Genomic DNA, 17,176 nt, shown 5'->3' with positions numbered 1-17,176 from the left:
AGGACGACATGCTATTGGGTATCAGAGGTACCGGTGTGTACAGCAATATGGACCACCACCACCACTGAAAGTCTTGCTGTATGATGGTACAACATGCAATGTGTGGTTTTCATGAGCAATAAAAGGAGCAGAAATGATCTTTATGTTGATCTTTACTCCAATTTTCTGCACAGGTACCGGAACTCTCAGAACCGAGGTGACGCAAAACTTTTTTGATTTGTGTATAATGGGAAGACAGATTTGTAGAACAGATTTTAAATTGTAAGACATTTCTACGGGTAGATGTGGATTCTGACCACAATTATTGGTTATTAACTGTAGATTAAAACTGAAGAAACTGCAAAAAAGTAGGAATTTAAGGAGATAGGACCCGAATAAACTGAAAGAACCAGAGGTTGTAGAGTGTTTCAGAGGGAACATCAGGGAATGATTGACAAGAACAGGGAAAAGGAATACAGTAGAAGAAGAATGGGTAGCTCTTAGAGATGAAATAGTGAAAGCTGCAGAGGATCAAGAAATTAAAAAGACGAGGGCTAGAAGAAATCCCTGGGTAGCACAAGGGATATTGAATTTAATTAATCAAAGGAGAAAATATAAAAATGCACAAAATAAAGCAGGCAAAAAGGAATCCAAACGTCCAAAAAATGAGATTGACAGGAAGTACAAAATGGCAAAGCAGGAATGGCTAGAGGAAAATTGTAAGGATTTAGAAGCAGACTTCACTAGGGAAAAGATAGATGCTACCTCCAGGAAAATTAAAGAGACCTTTGGAGAAAAGAGAACCTACTGTACAAATATCAATAACTCAGTTGGAAAACCAGTCCTAAGCAAAGAAAGGAAAGCAGAAAGGTGGAAGGAGTATATAGAAGGCCTATACAAGGGAGATGCCAACTAGCTCTGCAGATGACGAAGAAATTGAAGAAATGTACGATGAAATAAAAGAAATTATTCAGATAGTGAAGGGAGACGAAAATTTAATAGTAATGGGTGACTGGAATTCGAGTGTAGGAAAAGGGAGAGAAGGAAACATAGTAGGTGAATATGGATTGGGGCTAAGAAATGAAAGAGGAAGCCGCCTAGTAGAATTTTGTACAGAGCACAACTTAGTCATAGGTAACACTTGGTTTAAGAATCATGAAAGAAGGTTGTATACGTGGAAGAACCCTGGAGATACTAAAAGGTATCAGATAGATTATATAATGGTAAGACAGAGATTTAGAAACCAGGTTTTAAATTGTAAGACATTTCCAGGGGCAGATGTGGACTCTGACCACAATCTATTGGTTATGACCTGTAGATTAAAACTGAAGAAACTGCAAAAATGTGGGAAATTAAGGAGATGGGACCTGGATAAACTGAAAGAACCAGAGGTTGTACAGAGTTTCAGGGAGAGCATAAGGGAACAATTGACAGGAATAGGGGAAAGAAATACAGTAGAAGAAGAATGGGTAGCTCTGAGGGATGAAGTAGTGAAGGCAGCAGAGGATAAAGTAGGTAAAAAGACGAGGGCTGCTAGAAATCCTTGGGTAACAGAAGAAATATTGAATTTAATTGATGAAAGGAGAAAATATAAAAATGCAGTAAATGAAGCAGGCAAAAAGGAATACAAACGTCTCAAAAATGAGATCGAGAGGAAGTGCAAAATGGCTAAACAGGGATGGCTAGAGGATAAATGTAAGGATGTAGAGACTTATCTCACTAGGGGTAAGATAGATACTGCCTACAGGAAAATTAAAGAGACCTTTGGAGAGAAGAGAACCACGTGTATGAATATCAAGAGCTCAGATGGCAACCCAGTTCTAAGCAAAGAAGGGAAGGCAGAAAGGTGGAAGGAGTATATAGAAGGTTTATACAAGGGTGATGTACTTGAGGACAATATTATGGAAATGGAAGAGGATGTAGATGAAGATGAAATGGGTGATACGATATTGCGTGAAGAGTTTGACAGAGCACTGAAAGACCTGAGTCGGAACAAGGCCCCCGGAGTAGACAACATTCCATTAGAACTACTGACGGCCTTGGGAGAGCCAGTCATGACAAAACTCTACCAGCTGGTGAGCAAGATGTATGAGACAGGCCAAATACCCTCAGACTTCAAGAAGAATATAATAATTCCAATCCCAAAGAAAGCTGGTGCTGACAGATGTGAAAATTACCGAACTATCAGTTTAATAAGTCACAGCTGCAAAATACTAACGCGAATTCTTTACAGACGAATGGAAAAACTGATAGATGCGGACCTCGGGGAGGATCAGTTTGGATTCCGTCGAAATGTTGGAACACGTGAGGCAATACTGACCTTACGACTTATCTTAGAAGAAAGATTAAGAAAAGGCAAACCTACGTTTCTAGCATTTGTAGACTTAGAGAAAGCTTTTGACAATGTTGACTGGAATACTCTTTTTCAAATTCTAAAGGTGGCAGGGGTGAAATACAGGGAGCGAAAGGCTATTTATAATTTGTACAGAAACCAGATGGCAGTAATAAGAGTCGAGGGGCATGAAAGGGAAGCAGTGGTTGGGAAAGGAGTGAGACAGGGTTGTAGCCTCTCCCCGATGTTATTCAATCTGTATATTGAGCAAGCAGTAAAGGAAACAAAAGAAAAATTTGGAGTAGGTATTAAAATTCATGGAGACGAAGTAAAAACTTTGAGGTTCGCCGATGACATTGTAATTCTGTCACAGACGGCAAAGGACTTGGAAGAGCAGTTGAACGGAATGGACAGTGTCTTGAAAGGAGGATATAAGATGAACATCAACAAAAGCAAAACGAGGATAATGGAATGTAGTCCAATTAAATCGGGTGATGCTGAGGGAATTAGATTGGGAAATGAGACACTTAAAGTAGTAAAGGAGTTTTGCTATTTAGGAAGTAAAATAACTGATGATGGTCGAAGTAGAGAGGATATAAAATGTAGACTGGCAATGGCAAGGAAAGCGTTTCTGAAGAAGAGAAGTTTGTTAACATCGAATATAGATTTATGTATCAGGAAGTCGTTTCTGAAAGTATTTGTTTGGAGTGTAGCCATGTATGGAAGTGAAACATGGACGATAACTAGTTTGGACAAGAAGAGAATAGAAGCTTTCGAAATGTGGTGCTACAGAAGAATACTGAAGATAAGGTGGATAGATCACGTAACTAATGAGGAGGTATTGAATAGGATTGGGGAGAAGAGAAGTTTGTGGCACAACTTGACTAGAAGAAGGGATCGGTTGGTAGGACATGTTTTGAGGCATCAAGGGATCACAAATTTAGCATTGGAGGGCAGTGTGGAGGGTAAAAATCGTAGAGGGAGACCGAGAGATGAGTACACTAAGCAGATTCAGAAGGATGTAGGTTGCAGTAGGTACTGGGAGATGAAGAAGCTTGCACAGGATAGAGTAGCATGGAGAGCTGCATCAAACCAGTCTCAGGACTGAAGACCACAACAACAACAACAACAACAAATACAAGGGAGAAGTACATGAGGGAAATATTAAATACGTAGATGAAGATGAGATGGGAGATATGATACTTCGTGAAGAATTTGACATAGCACTGAAAGACCCAAGTCAAAACAAGACCCTGGGAGTAGACAACATTCCATTTGAACTATTGATAGCCTTGGGAGAGCCAGCCACAACAAAAGTCTTCCATCTGGTGAGAAAGATGTACAAGACACACGAAATACCATTAGACTTCAAGAAGAATACAATAATTCCAATTCCAAAGGAAGCAAGTGCTGACAGGTGTGAAGATTACCAACCTATCAGTTTAGTAAGGCATGGTTGCAAAACACTAACACGAATTATTTACAGAAGAAGAATGGAAAAACTGGTGGAAGCTAACATCGGGAAAGATCAGTTTGGATTCTAGAGAAATGCAAGAACACAAGAGGCAATACGGAGCCTACAAATTTTCATAGAAGATAGGTTAAAGAGAGGAAGATCTATGTTTATAGCAGTTGTAAACTTAAAGAAAACTTTTGACAATGTTACTGGAATACTCTGTTTCAAGTTCTAAAGGTGGCAAGGATAAAATACTGGGAGGGAAAGGCTATTTATAATTTGTAAAGAATCCAGACAGCAGTTATAAGAGTTGAGGGGCATGAAACGGATGCAGTAGTTAAGAAGTAAGTGAGACAGGGTTGTAGATTATCCCCAATGTTATTCAATCTGTATACTAAGCAAGCAGCAAATGAAATAAAAGGAAAATTTGGAGTGGGAATTAAAGACCAGGGAAAAGAAATAAAAGCTTTGAGATTTGCTAATGACACTGTAATTCTGTCCAAGGCAGCAATGGACTTGGGAGAGCAGTTGAATGGAATGGACATAGTAGATATAACATGAACATCAACAAAAGCAAAATGATGATAATGAAATGAAATCGAATTAAATCATGTCATGCTGAGGAAATTAGATTAGGAAACAAGATACTGGGGGAAGATCCACAGAGCGAGAACAACAGATGAATACAGTACGCAGATTTAGAAGCATGTAGGTTGCAGTAGTTACTCTGAGATGAAGAGGCTTGCACGGGATGGAGATCTGTATCAAACCAGTCTTCAGTCTGAAGTCCACAATAACAGATATATTCTTGCTGATACTCCAAACTAATGACTCAAAATATCAAACCAACAGGTACTTGTTATGCTGTTTAATTTCAGCTATACTTTCAACAGCAAATGCTCAAATTGTTCCTTCTGCAACAGCAAAACTTACTTATTTCTTTGTTTTTGCTCAGTTGAACAAATCTTCCATTTTCAAAGAAGTCAGCATTCAATGGTTGTTAAATATCAAACAGAAAAAAAGAATATATGCCCATACATACATTGAGCTATAACTAGATAAGTTTTTTTGTTTTGTTTTTTATTATAATGCAATATGAAGGAAATCTCCTCAGCAAATGATTGCTCATTCCTTGTAACTAAATCACTGATCACTAAAACAAGAATATCATAACATTCTCAAATGTATACTGAATTTTATTACTTCTGATGCACAACTTTTGTATCTACTTCTTTTAAGGGTTCCATTTATCAAATTTTTAATTAAAATTCATGAACAACTAAAATATCTGTTTCAGAATGTGTGCTTTCACAACCTATTGCTGCTACAGACTTTTGTTTCCAAGTCTATTACTAAATGACAGTTCAAAAATGGCTCTGAGCACTATGGGACTTAACATCTGAGGTCATCAGTCCCCTAGAACATAGAACTACTTAAACCTAACTAACGTAAGGACATAACACACATCCACACCTGAGGCAGGATTCGAACCTGCGACTGTAGCAGCATTGCGGTTCCGGACTGAAGCACCTAGAACCGCTGGGCCACAAAAGGCCGGCTTACTAAATGACGTAACACATCACACAACTCTATGGCAGCATAATGGTAGTTGATGGGTGTTAAGACTGTACAGTTAGTTCTCCAATAAAATATTTCTCTCAGAACAGAAATCTTACAAATATTATTGTTAATGTAATTTTTGTCACTTATTTTCAATTTTCATATACACTGTCCTCCTGCAATCATCTTCGTGCATCTCTCCTATGGATTCAGGTAGTTGGTACATATTTAGTACGAGAGATGTTACAAATGAGAATGTTTAGGATTAGAACTTCAGAACTTACAGTTTACCAAGCATGATCAAAGACAAAGGAATAAGGAGCCCAAGGCAAAATAGAGTGCTAAGCCTGACTACACAATGTTACAATTTACATTAGCTTTTACATACACAATACTTACTCTATTTTAGGGTTTAGATAAATACTCAAAAGAGTATAAAAAATATCATTTCGATACTTCTGTTCCTTTCCTTGTGCATTATTCTCACAATACAGTTCTGCAGCTTTAAAATCCTTTAATTGGTTCACCAAAATATCAAGAGCTTTCTCGTGCTCTTCAATCTGTAACACAAAAAAAGAGGAAGAAAGGCTTTAAAAAAAGGTTAAATGTGTGAATTTGTTTTACAATTACTGGCATATTACAACGTTCCACAATAAATGTCAATTTCATGAAGACATTAAGTGTTCTCAAATGCCAGTAGATGTGGATGAGGAGCTGGAATGAGGCATACATGCACTACTACATGCGAGCGCGTAAAGACTGAATACTTTTGTACATCACAATCATACTCATACTCAGAATCAAATGAAGAATGGCTACTATTTATTTGCAAATTTAAACCATGCCCAAACGTTCTATAGGTACTCGAAGAAGAAGAAGAAACCGCATCAGTACTTTAGATGCAAATGTGTACACTATGGAGCGATGGCTCCAAACATTTTGACATGGTAACACAATAATTGAGTAGTAACCATTTGCCCACAAGACAGAAGCCCTAACAATGACAAACTGCTGGCACTGAAGGAATATGACACTTCTGAAACTCAAGTGACACAGAAGTGATCATAGGTGAACATTATTCCACACTTTCCTTGGATTTCCATTGATAAATGAAAGTCAAACAGCTGAACAGAACACTTCTCCATAAACTCGGTGAACAGCACATGAAATCGCCTAGAACCTCATCTTATCGTATTCTTTCAGAATAGAAATGTTTCAGTTAAAGTGATATTTTTAATTAACCATTGCAAAAATCTTGTGAAAGAATTAATATCACACATTTTTGGGAACGGGAAGGTTCAATCACAAAGTAATTGTTTTGGTAGTCTCCATTTATTTACTCTTTTCCTGTGACTCTTTTGCTCATCCCTCCTCTCTCTCCTACCTCCACTTCATCTTTGCCTCCCTCATCTTCACAAGTGGTACCCTCCAAAGCTGAGGCCTCAACAACCAAATCCCCACCAATATATCCCCCTTTTTCTCACTGAGGAAGGAACTGAACAGTTCCAAAAATTAGGATAGTTATTTCTGCTTTTATGTGTGTCTGCTGGCAGTACATACAGTAGTGTGCCAGTTCTCACAACTGGAAATCATTATTAACACCACTAACAACATCCATCGTACTTTGTGCAGTGGGTTTAGTTTAGCTTCTTTATTACATGATTCCATGTGTAAGTGAACACGTACTAGCTTTAATTTGTGATCAGTTGCGATTTTTAATTTCTTTATTGGTTTGTGCATTTTCAGTGAGCCCAGTTAGGCTACTTTTCCATTTACTAGGATTTCTGTAGCAGGGGTGTTTTGGATAGTTTGTTTTCCACAGCTTGTCTTATTCCCTTATTTGTATGCTTACAACAACTAGTCACATGTTATGATCTCAGTAAAATGGCATGGTGAAAAGTTCTGGGACTGGAAACTGAACAATGTGCTTTTTTAGGTCAAAACGCATATTTTTGGCATAAGTGCACACACTCCAATTCTTTCCCATCACGTAGACTCCAGCCCTGAAGTATAGATGTCAAGACCTTTTTAGTCAACTAAAACTGTTTTCCAGCTACAAATTTTATTGGCTATGGTAGCAGATGGAGATTAGATGCAAGACTTGTTTTCTTTCACTAACATAACCGTGTTGTATGTATGCTTTTATGCGCTTTATTTTTTTTAAAGTTTTACACTAACAAGAGCCTGTTTTGCATCTTTGACAACACTGTTCACAAACTTTCCAGCAGATGAAATAAAATCACCTTTTTGGTAAAAGGCCATAAGTTTCCATCCTCTGCTTTGATTAGTGATTAGTTTGGGGTACAGACCAAATCTTGTACATAATGAAATACTGGTGCGAAACTATGTTTAAGGCTTTTCAAAATGGTCCTAAGAATTCCTGGGAAATCTTTGTTTGCATATCATTTTGACTACTGTTCAACAAGAGTTGCATCAATTTCGCATGAAGCTTTCTCATAGTTAACTCTTACTTAAAAGTTTTTTTCTGCTGTGCCTGTAGCATCAGCTACACTCCTGGAAATGGAAAAAAGAACACATTGACACCAGTGTGTCAGACCCACCATACTTGCTCCGGACACTGCGAGAGGGCTGTACAAGCAATGATCACACGCACGGCACAGCGAACACACCAGGAACCGTGGTGTTGGCCGTCGAATGGCGCTAGCTGCGCAGCATTTGTGCACCGCCGCCGTCAGTGTCAGCCAGTTTGCCGTGGCATACAGAGCTCCATCGCAGTCTTTAACACTGGTAGCATGCTGCGACAGCGTGGACGTGAACCGTATGTGCAGTTGACGGACTTTGAGCGAGGGTGTATAGTGGGCACGCGGGAGGTCGGGTGGACGTACCGCCGAATCGCTCAACATGTGGGGCGTGAAGTCTCCACAGTACATCGATGTTGTCGCCAGTGGTCGGCGGAAGGTGCACGTGCCCGTCGACCTGGGACCGGACCGCAGCGACGCACGGATGCACGCCAAGACCGTAGGATCCTACGTAGTGCCGTAGGGGACCGCACCGCCACTTCCCAGCAAATTAGGGACACTGTTGCTCCTGGGGTATCGGCGAGGACCATTCGCAACCGTCTCCATGAAGCTGGGCTACGGTCCCGCACACCGTTAGGCCGTCTTCCGCTCATGCCCCAACATCGTGCAGCCCGCCTCCAGTGGTGTCGCGACAGGCGTGAATGGAGGGACGAATGGATACGTGTTGTCTTCAGCGATGAGAGTCGCTTCTGCCTTGGTGCCAATGATGGTCGTATGCGTGTTTGGCGCCATGCAGGTGAGCGCCACAATCAGGACTGCATACGACCGAGGCACACAGGGCCAACACCCGGCATCATGGTGTTCGGAGCGATTTCCTACACTGGCCGTACACCTCTGGTGATCGTCGAGGGGATACTGAATAGTGCATGGTACATCCAAACCGTCATCGAACCCATCGTTCTACCATTCCTAGACCGGCAAGGGAACTTGCTGTTCCAACAGGACAATGCACGTCCGCATGTATCCCGTGCCACCCAACGTGCTCTAGAAGGTGTAAGTCAACTACCCTAGCCAGCAAGATCTCCGGATCTGTCCCCCATTGAGCATGTTTGGGACTGGATGAAGCGTCGTCTCACGCGGTCTGCACGTCAAGCACGAACGCTGGTCCAACTGAGGCGCCAGGTGGAAATGGCATGGCAAGCCGTTCCACAGGACTACATCCACCATCTCTACGATCGTCGCCATGGGAGAATAGCAGCCTGCATTGCTGCGAAAGGTGGATATACACTGTACTAGTGCAGACATTGTGCATGCTCTGTTGCCTGTGTCAATGTGCCTGTGGTTCTGTCAGTGTGATCATGTGATGTATCTGACCCCAGGAATGCGTCAAAGTTTCCCCTTCCTGGGACAATGAATTCACGGTGTTCTTATTTCAATTTCCAGGAGTATATTTCATAAACCTTGAGTGGCTGTTTGGCCAATAACAAGTCATGGACTTTACTTGCATTTTCATCTGTGGTTGCAGTTTTATGAGATCTTCCGCTTTCAAATTCAGCAACCCATTTGTCAACTGTTAAAAATAAATAAGCAAATTTCTTACAGATCTTGATCAGTTTTAGGTGACTTTACGTTGGCAGTCAATGAAATCAAGCAAAGAATTTTATGGCATGCATTTCCAGGATGTCCATATGAATGGAGCACACACAATGTGACTAAACAAACAAAAACACTCCATAGGTAAAGTTGGCACTTAGACACACATTATTACACATGTACCAACATAAGAAAATTTCACCGATATCAAAATCATCACTATGTCAGACTGTAGACTTTTTACCTTTTGAGTACTGCAGATCAGCCAGTTTGAGCTTCTTTTAACTGCCAGATGTATTAATGTAGTGATGTTGATGTAGAATTGCAGACTTACAGTTTTGTAAACTCTTATATCAGGTTAAACAGTTTTTGTTCTTTTACATCTTCCAAATGCTTAATTATTTCTGTTTTAGAATTTCATTTACCTAGGGACTGCACTTCTTGTGTGCAGGTGCAGAGGGAATTTGAATAGCTAGAAGCTTGACTTGCCTCACTTCACGAGTTCGATACTTAGCATGGGATCTACAAGATGTATTTGCTACAGATAGTCAGCACTGACATTTGAAGCTGCAAGTGACTTTTCAGGTAAACACAGCTTGTGATCACAGTGCTTAGTGAGGAAGGCCATTCATATTTAACAGTATGATCAAGTGTGAATTTCATGATGAAAATGTTTGAAGTTTACAATGTTGAAGAAAAGTGGACATCAAAATGCTTGACTGCTAACAAAGTAATTTTTTTGTTGATTAACTGAATTCAACTACATTCTTGGAAAGATGTGACGTGATGCCACTTATGGAGAAGCCACTTTTTTTAAATTATTTGTTGTTGTGCTGAGTGTAACTGTTTTCATGCTTTTTTTAAATTGTTGCAATATAGTATGTGCTGCCCCACTAACTTCATTACTATTTTGCAATAGTCATACACCATAGCCTACTTCTGAAGTAACACATATCAAGGTCCTGTAGCATTCAGATTGGAGGGATGTACAATATCTACTGAGGAATGCCAGTTGAGTGGTCACTCACTGATGCAGTAGCAGACTGTGAATCATATTTGGAAGTTACATTTGATCCAATACCTTGTAGGCTACAATCTAGGTTACCACTACAGTTCCAGTGGCAAAATTGGGTAAGAAGTTGCAATGTTTTACATGGTGTCCTTTGTGTGGAAACTTCTGATTACAAGTACTGCCAGAGATGCACGTAAAAGAACTGTGTTACTTGACAGAGAAAAGAAGAAGAAGAAGAAGAAGAAGAAGAAGAGAGAGAGAGAGAGAGAGAGAGAGAGAGAGAGAGAGAGAGAGAGAGAGAGAGAGATATGCAGCAGTAGAAAAGTAAATAAAAAACTGGAAATAATAAGATTTCTTCTGAGGGTTCTTGTTAATTTGTCAAATAGTGTGTCTGTGTGTGGAGGGGCGGGAGGGGGGGGGGGCGGGGGGCGGGGGGCAGACATTAGTGACATGTGGACTCACAGCGATATGTATACTGTAATAGCATTATTAATTTAGTGTACTGTAGCCACAGGGGCTGTGACAATGTTTATTAACCATTTAACATCACTAGTCCAGATATGTCACCCACTTAAAACAGCACACTGATATAGAACAGACTCCAGATGGTCATGTGACCCTCCATTGCCCTTCACTGATGTAAGATGTGGCAGTGAAGTAGAGTGTTTGTGGCAGCTGGTTGTAAGGAATCAGTCCAGTAAGGTGTGGAGACATGACAAGGGCAGAAATGAGCTATCGTCTTTGGATTTGCCAATGACCACATAGTGAATGAAATCATCTAATCTGTCGGTGTATCGATGCAGACTGTCCAATGTTTCTACATGGATGGTGTACCATTCTCAGCCAGGTAACTTGGTGTAAGAACAGTGGTTGTAAGAAGCTCAAACAGTTCCCAAGTGAACACTGCAAATGGAACTGCATGCAATGGATGCTTGCACTTTTCAAACAGCCACTGCTCACAGCAGTACATAGTGTTACATGTATTTTATGGACCAAGCAATGCTGAAACTGGACAGTAGCTGATAGGAAGCATTTTGACTATTTTTGTTGTATTCTCATGCATAAATCCCAAATATGCCAATTTTTTTTATCTATCACTGGATGAGGATATCAATATGGTCAGCATAAGATATGTTATTGGGAGGTACAGCCTAACATAGGTCGTATATAGAACTAGAGGCAGCTGCAAATGCCAACTGCACTGAACAAACCCCCTGTACAGCACAACAGATCACTCTACTCTATGATGCTGTGCAGAAGATGCCATACTAGGTAAATGATGACAACTTTGCTGTGGACTTTCATTCTGTAAATATAAGCAATTGTTTGAATTCGTCCAGATGGTGAGAACAAATTTGTAGCTCATCCATCACTCAAATTCTTGGCTCAGCTGCAATTTTGCAGAGCTCATCCGATTCCATTCATCCTGCATGAACAGATGAAGGCAAAACTAGACATATTACAAGGAGTAGGGGTTATTAAACCCATTACATATAGTCAATGGGCAAACCTACAGGGTTTGTATGTATTTGTGTCAATTTTAAGGCTACTATCAATGTTCAGACAATACTGACTTCTATGCTATTTGAAAGCCAAATAAGTTACTGGCAAAACTTTTGGAAAATACATTTATTGGATGCATATTTCCAGTTACCATTAGACGTTAAGTTCCAGAACCTCTTAGTGGCAATTATACTGTGTGAACTGCACAGGTACAATAGATCACCTTTCGGTGTCACAAGTGCACCCGCCTTATTTCAGAGGTACTTGCAATAACTCGTCCAGAGAATTCCTCAAGGTATAAATTACCTAGATGACATTAGCATCCCAAGGGACATAAGAGAGCAACATCTTCAAAATGTACAAGTATTTTTTTGGTAGACTCCAGTCAAACAAGTGAAACTGTCATCTGGATAAATGTAGTTTTTCCTTAAACACTGTCATGAATTTAGGGCACATATCAAGTAAAGTTAAGGTAAAACCAACAGCTAAGCATGTTGAAGAAATAAATAATCCACCTGCAGTCAAAAATCTGAAAGAATTACAATTATTCCTATGGGAAGTAACATGTGATGGCAAATTCATACACCATACAGTTTATGTAGTTCACCCATTAATCCAGTTATGCAAACAGGGTGTTAGTTTTAAAAAGGTACTTACAATCTGCTCACTGCTTTACAAGCTAGCCGATGCTATAAATTGACACAACGCAATATGGTACCATAGCAGTACTATCCCACAAAAATACTGACAGCATGTGGCAACCAATTATGGCACCAAATTTCATTTTATCATGGACCATATGCCACTGATTTCCTTATTCATCCCCCACTCAAAGCTCCCAGAAAAGACAACACAGTGACTATCGAAGTGGGCACTGTTCTTAGCCAGTAACATTATGACATCCATTATATGCTCACCTCTAAGCATACTAACATGGATGCATTGTCCCAACCAACTAGGGTGTCAACCAAAGAGTTTAATACATAGGAGGCACTACGTTTTCAACTTGACAACCATCTGCAGCAAACATTAAATCATTTCCCCACCTTCCCACAGAGAGAGAGTGGGATATGCTTCTTCACAGGGTACCATTGCCAGTTCGACATTGGTGGTTAAGACAGTTATCAAAAGGAGCAGACCCACATTTCACACCTACTTCTCCCTCTGAGACCACCTTACTGCCAAGGATGGTTTTTTGTTGGCCATGGAGACTACAGAATGTCTTATCATTCTTCTCATGCTCCAACCAAGAATTCTAAAATTGCTTCCATCAGTTACACTGGGGCATGAGCTCCATCAAATCATTAGTGCAACTGGTCAGGAAAAGGTAAGGAAATCCAAGTAATGGTCTGCACTTGCCATGCCTGTGGCCAAAATCAGCCAGGCACTGCTGAACACTTATCCCAGAACACCCACAGGTTATTTTGGACTGTTCAAAGGTGCAATGTGGCTGTTGGTGGCGCTCTCTCCAATTTCCCAAATATGGCCAGATATTCTCAATGTAAACCCTTCATCTGGGTTCAAAAATTACGGCCAGAGGAACATATTATTCAACATGACACCTGCTCCTTTCCAACCAGCATCAAATTGGTCAGTCAGGGCACGTAAAACTTAGATGAGACAGGCAATGCAGACTTAGCTACTACGAAACCTAAATAAGTTTCCTCATGAGGTTGTGGTCAGCCCTCATCAATGGTCATAGTCCAGCAGAACTGCAACACAGGCTTTAAAATGGTTTAGCTCTTACCTGTCAGATAGGAAACAAAGTGTCATTTTAACTTCAAATGGAACCAATTATTCCTCAGACTGGAAAACAGTTCCCCAAGGAGTCCCACAAGGTTTGATATTGGGTCCCTACCTGTTTCTTTTTTATGTAAATGATCTACCACTTGCTATTGATGTTCATTCAGTCTTATTTGCTGATGATACATCAATTCTAATTGAAAATGGGGTATCTGAAACTATTCCAGAAAAAGCCAAAAATACTTTAGAAAAATTCGCATCTTGGTTCCATCAAAACAGACTAAAGCAAAATGTAACTAAAAGCAAAATTTAACTAAAAGCAAAATTTAACTAAAAGCAAAATTTAACTAAAAGCAAAATTTAACTAAAAGCAAAATTTAACTAAAAGCAAAATTTAACTAAAAGCAAAATGACGCAACTTGAAGCTAAATTGGTAGAAAGGACTGAAATAAAGATAACTTGCAACGATCAGGATATCACAGAAGCAAACCACGTGAAGTTCTTAGGCCTAAATCTTGATAAAAATTTAAATTGGAAGGTATACATATTTTACTTAGCAAATAAACTGAACAGCTTGCCATTTGCAATGTGCATTTTGTCAGGTGCCACAAACATGGATACCATAAAGATAGTTTATCATTGCTACTTTGAGTCAGTTATTCATTATGGCATAATAATCTTGTGAAATTCAGTAAATGTCACTAGGCTCCTAGTATTACAAAAGAAGATAATTAGAAACATGTGTGTTGCAAAAAATGGGAATCTTGTCAACCATTGTTCAAAAATTTAAAAATACTATCTATTCCCTCACTCTACATATATGAGGTGGTGGTGTTCTTATATAAAAATCAACATAAACTAGACAAGTTATGTTTTCCAACACATCGTTTAAAACTTTATGCCCAAATGCCAGAGTATTTGGGGTTAAAAATTTTCAATAAAATAAAAGGCAGTAATATATTTAAGATGGAGCTTGGTTCATTGAAAAGATTGCTCTTTACTCTTCGGATGGAAAAGTGTAACTGTAACCACAACCCACATGAAGCAAACCTATGAGGGTTGAGCTGCACCCTACACTGCCCTATGATCTCAGTCCCTGCACACACCTCGGAAAGCCAGGCAAACTTGTGGAGGCAGGCACCAGCACTGACGACACAGAAAATATGCTGCCCCTGCTATCTCACTTAAACATGGTAGATGATATCACTATCCTGTCTCTCCTCTCATGACAGCAGAGCTGTTAGTGGCATCACCAGCAAAGCACTGTTTGAACAATTTTTGTCCTATGTGCCAGTTAAATTAAAGAGGAATATGGTATCCTGATCCACCAGTGACGAAGACACACATGTTTGAACTACCATCAGGTGAAGATATTCATACGATCTGCACAGTGAACATTGCTCATAGTCAGAGCCCAGAAGAGACTGTGGGCAGAACAAGAAGCCACTGCATATGTTAACTATGTAGGACAAACTCTCTGGCATCAAGTGGTCTATAAAGTCCAGCATTATGTACACCAGAATAAATCACTAAAGTATATGAAGCTGTTTGGAACATGCTACACAAGCCCAGTGAATTTCGATATTGTATTGTATTTTTGAGTGGCTTGCATTCTCTTGCTGACAGACTTTTCTGTGTTTACAGAATAATTGCGTTGAAACTTCTCATGTAAAGTCACCAACTCCATCTCCAGGCAGATAAGAACTCTGAATATAACCCTTACATCTGGCAGTTAACACACTGGTGTTCAGTAGTTGTAAACTTGTACCCAAGCACAGCTTTGATGGAATCTCATTCAATGGGTGTGGCAGTCAGTGGTTACAAGAGTTTGTGCATATCACTGAGTGCACTGGCAGCCCAATGACACATTTAACCCACAGTATGTGGAAGGTCTAGTTCAGGCAAGAGGTGGTTCAGTGATGTTTTGGGGGTGTTTCTTGTACCATAATTTGGGTGCACTTATTTAGGTTACTGTTAACATGAGCCAGGACATTTATTTAAACTTTCTTGGTGACTGAGCATTACCTTTTCTTCTACATCTTCATTATTATCATGCTGTAGATACTCCTGTCTTGCAGGATAACAGCAACTGTGTTCAAAGGACTGCATAAATATTTTTCTGGTTTGACAAACACTCAGGCACCCTATTCCACCTCGACTGGACCACTAAAACACCCAATCCCACTCTGAAAATTTGAGAGACTATTTGGAACAGTGGGTGAAATATACCAATCAACATCCTGCAAATTGGTAGCTCTACAGGTTCTAATCAATGGATAAGTTGAGCTGTATATAAAGGAAGACAGGAAGTCTTTATAAAGTATTAAATTTTATTAGCTTAATGTTTCCTAGTGGTGCCTAGTTTTTCTCTAGTTTGCATATTAATGAAGGTTATCACAAGAGGCACATAAAGGTGAAAGAAGCAGAAATTCATGATCATGCATTTTGCTTGATTGAGGGGAAAACTACCCCACAAGTAAAACAGTTGAACATGAAAGATTTTCATTTATTTATTTATTTATTTAAATGTCTAGTTCCATAGGACCAAATTGAGGAGCAAATCTCCAAGGTCATGGAATGTGTCACTCCATGAAATTACAACATAAAAGTAATAAAAGATAAAGTAAAGTGTTTATGAACCCAAAAAAGTCAAGCCTTAAGTTTAAGAAAACCTAGTCAGCAATATAACAAGAATCAGCTTAATTTTTCAAGAAACTCCTCAACAGAATAGAAGGAGTGATCCATGAGGAAACTCTTCAGTTTCAATTTGAAAGCACATGGATTATTGCTAACATTGTTTAATTCTTGTGATAGTTTACTGAAAATGGATGCAGTAGTATACTGCACACCTTTCTGCGCAAGAGTTAAGGAAATTCAATCAAAATGCAGACTGCATTTGTGCCAAGTATTAACTGAGGGAAAGCAGCTAACTCTTGGGAATAAGCTGATGCTGTTAACAAGAAATGACAGTAAAGAATATACACAATGAGAGAGCAATGTCAAAATACCCAGACTAGTGGACAGGGGTCGACAAGAGGTTCATGAACGTACACCTTCGCCCGAACGGCCCATTTCTGAGTCAGAATGGGTAGAGTTACCCCAACATATAATACCATAGACATAAGTGAATTAAAATAAGCAAAGTAGACTTATTTTTGTTTAAAACAGTCACTCGCTTCAGATACCATTCGAATAGTGAAAATGGCAGCATTAAGTCTCTGAACAAGATCCTGAACGTGGGCTTTCCATGACAGTTTACTATCTGCCTGAACACCTAGAAATGTGAACTGTTCAGTTTCACTAACCATATGCCCATTGTGTGAAATTAAATTTTTTTTAATAGTGTGTTAGAAACTGTAAAAACTGAGTCTTACTGTGATTTAGGGTTAGTTTATTTTCTACAGACCATGAACTTATGCCATGAACTGCACTATTTGAAACAGAGCCAATGTCGCACACAACATCCTTTGCTACCAAGCTAGTGTCATCAGCAAAGAGAAATATTTTAAAGTACCCAT

At 39.5% G+C, this 17,176-nt stretch overlaps 1 protein-coding gene across 1 annotated transcript in view; it reads right to left on the bottom strand.

Moving 5' to 3' along the window:
- Window positions 1-17,176, bottom strand: part of LOC126297561 (transforming growth factor-beta receptor-associated protein 1-like) — a 151,085-nt gene that overhangs the window by 15,658 nt on the left and 118,251 nt on the right. Inside the window, exon 12 of the mRNA XM_049988493.1 lies at window positions 5,727-5,887. Within this exon, the coding sequence (XP_049844450.1) occupies window positions 5,727-5,887 (161 nt within the window). The remainder of the gene's footprint in view (window positions 1-5,726; window positions 5,888-17,176) is intronic.

The sequence above is a fragment of the Schistocerca gregaria genome, chromosome X (genome assembly GCF_023897955.1).
Source record: "Schistocerca gregaria isolate iqSchGreg1 chromosome X, iqSchGreg1.2, whole genome shotgun sequence".
Taxonomy (NCBI): domain Eukaryota; kingdom Metazoa; phylum Arthropoda; class Insecta; order Orthoptera; family Acrididae; genus Schistocerca; species Schistocerca gregaria.
The sequence above is the reverse complement of the archived record's forward strand: the minus strand, read 5'-3'. Positions and strand labels throughout refer to the sequence as shown.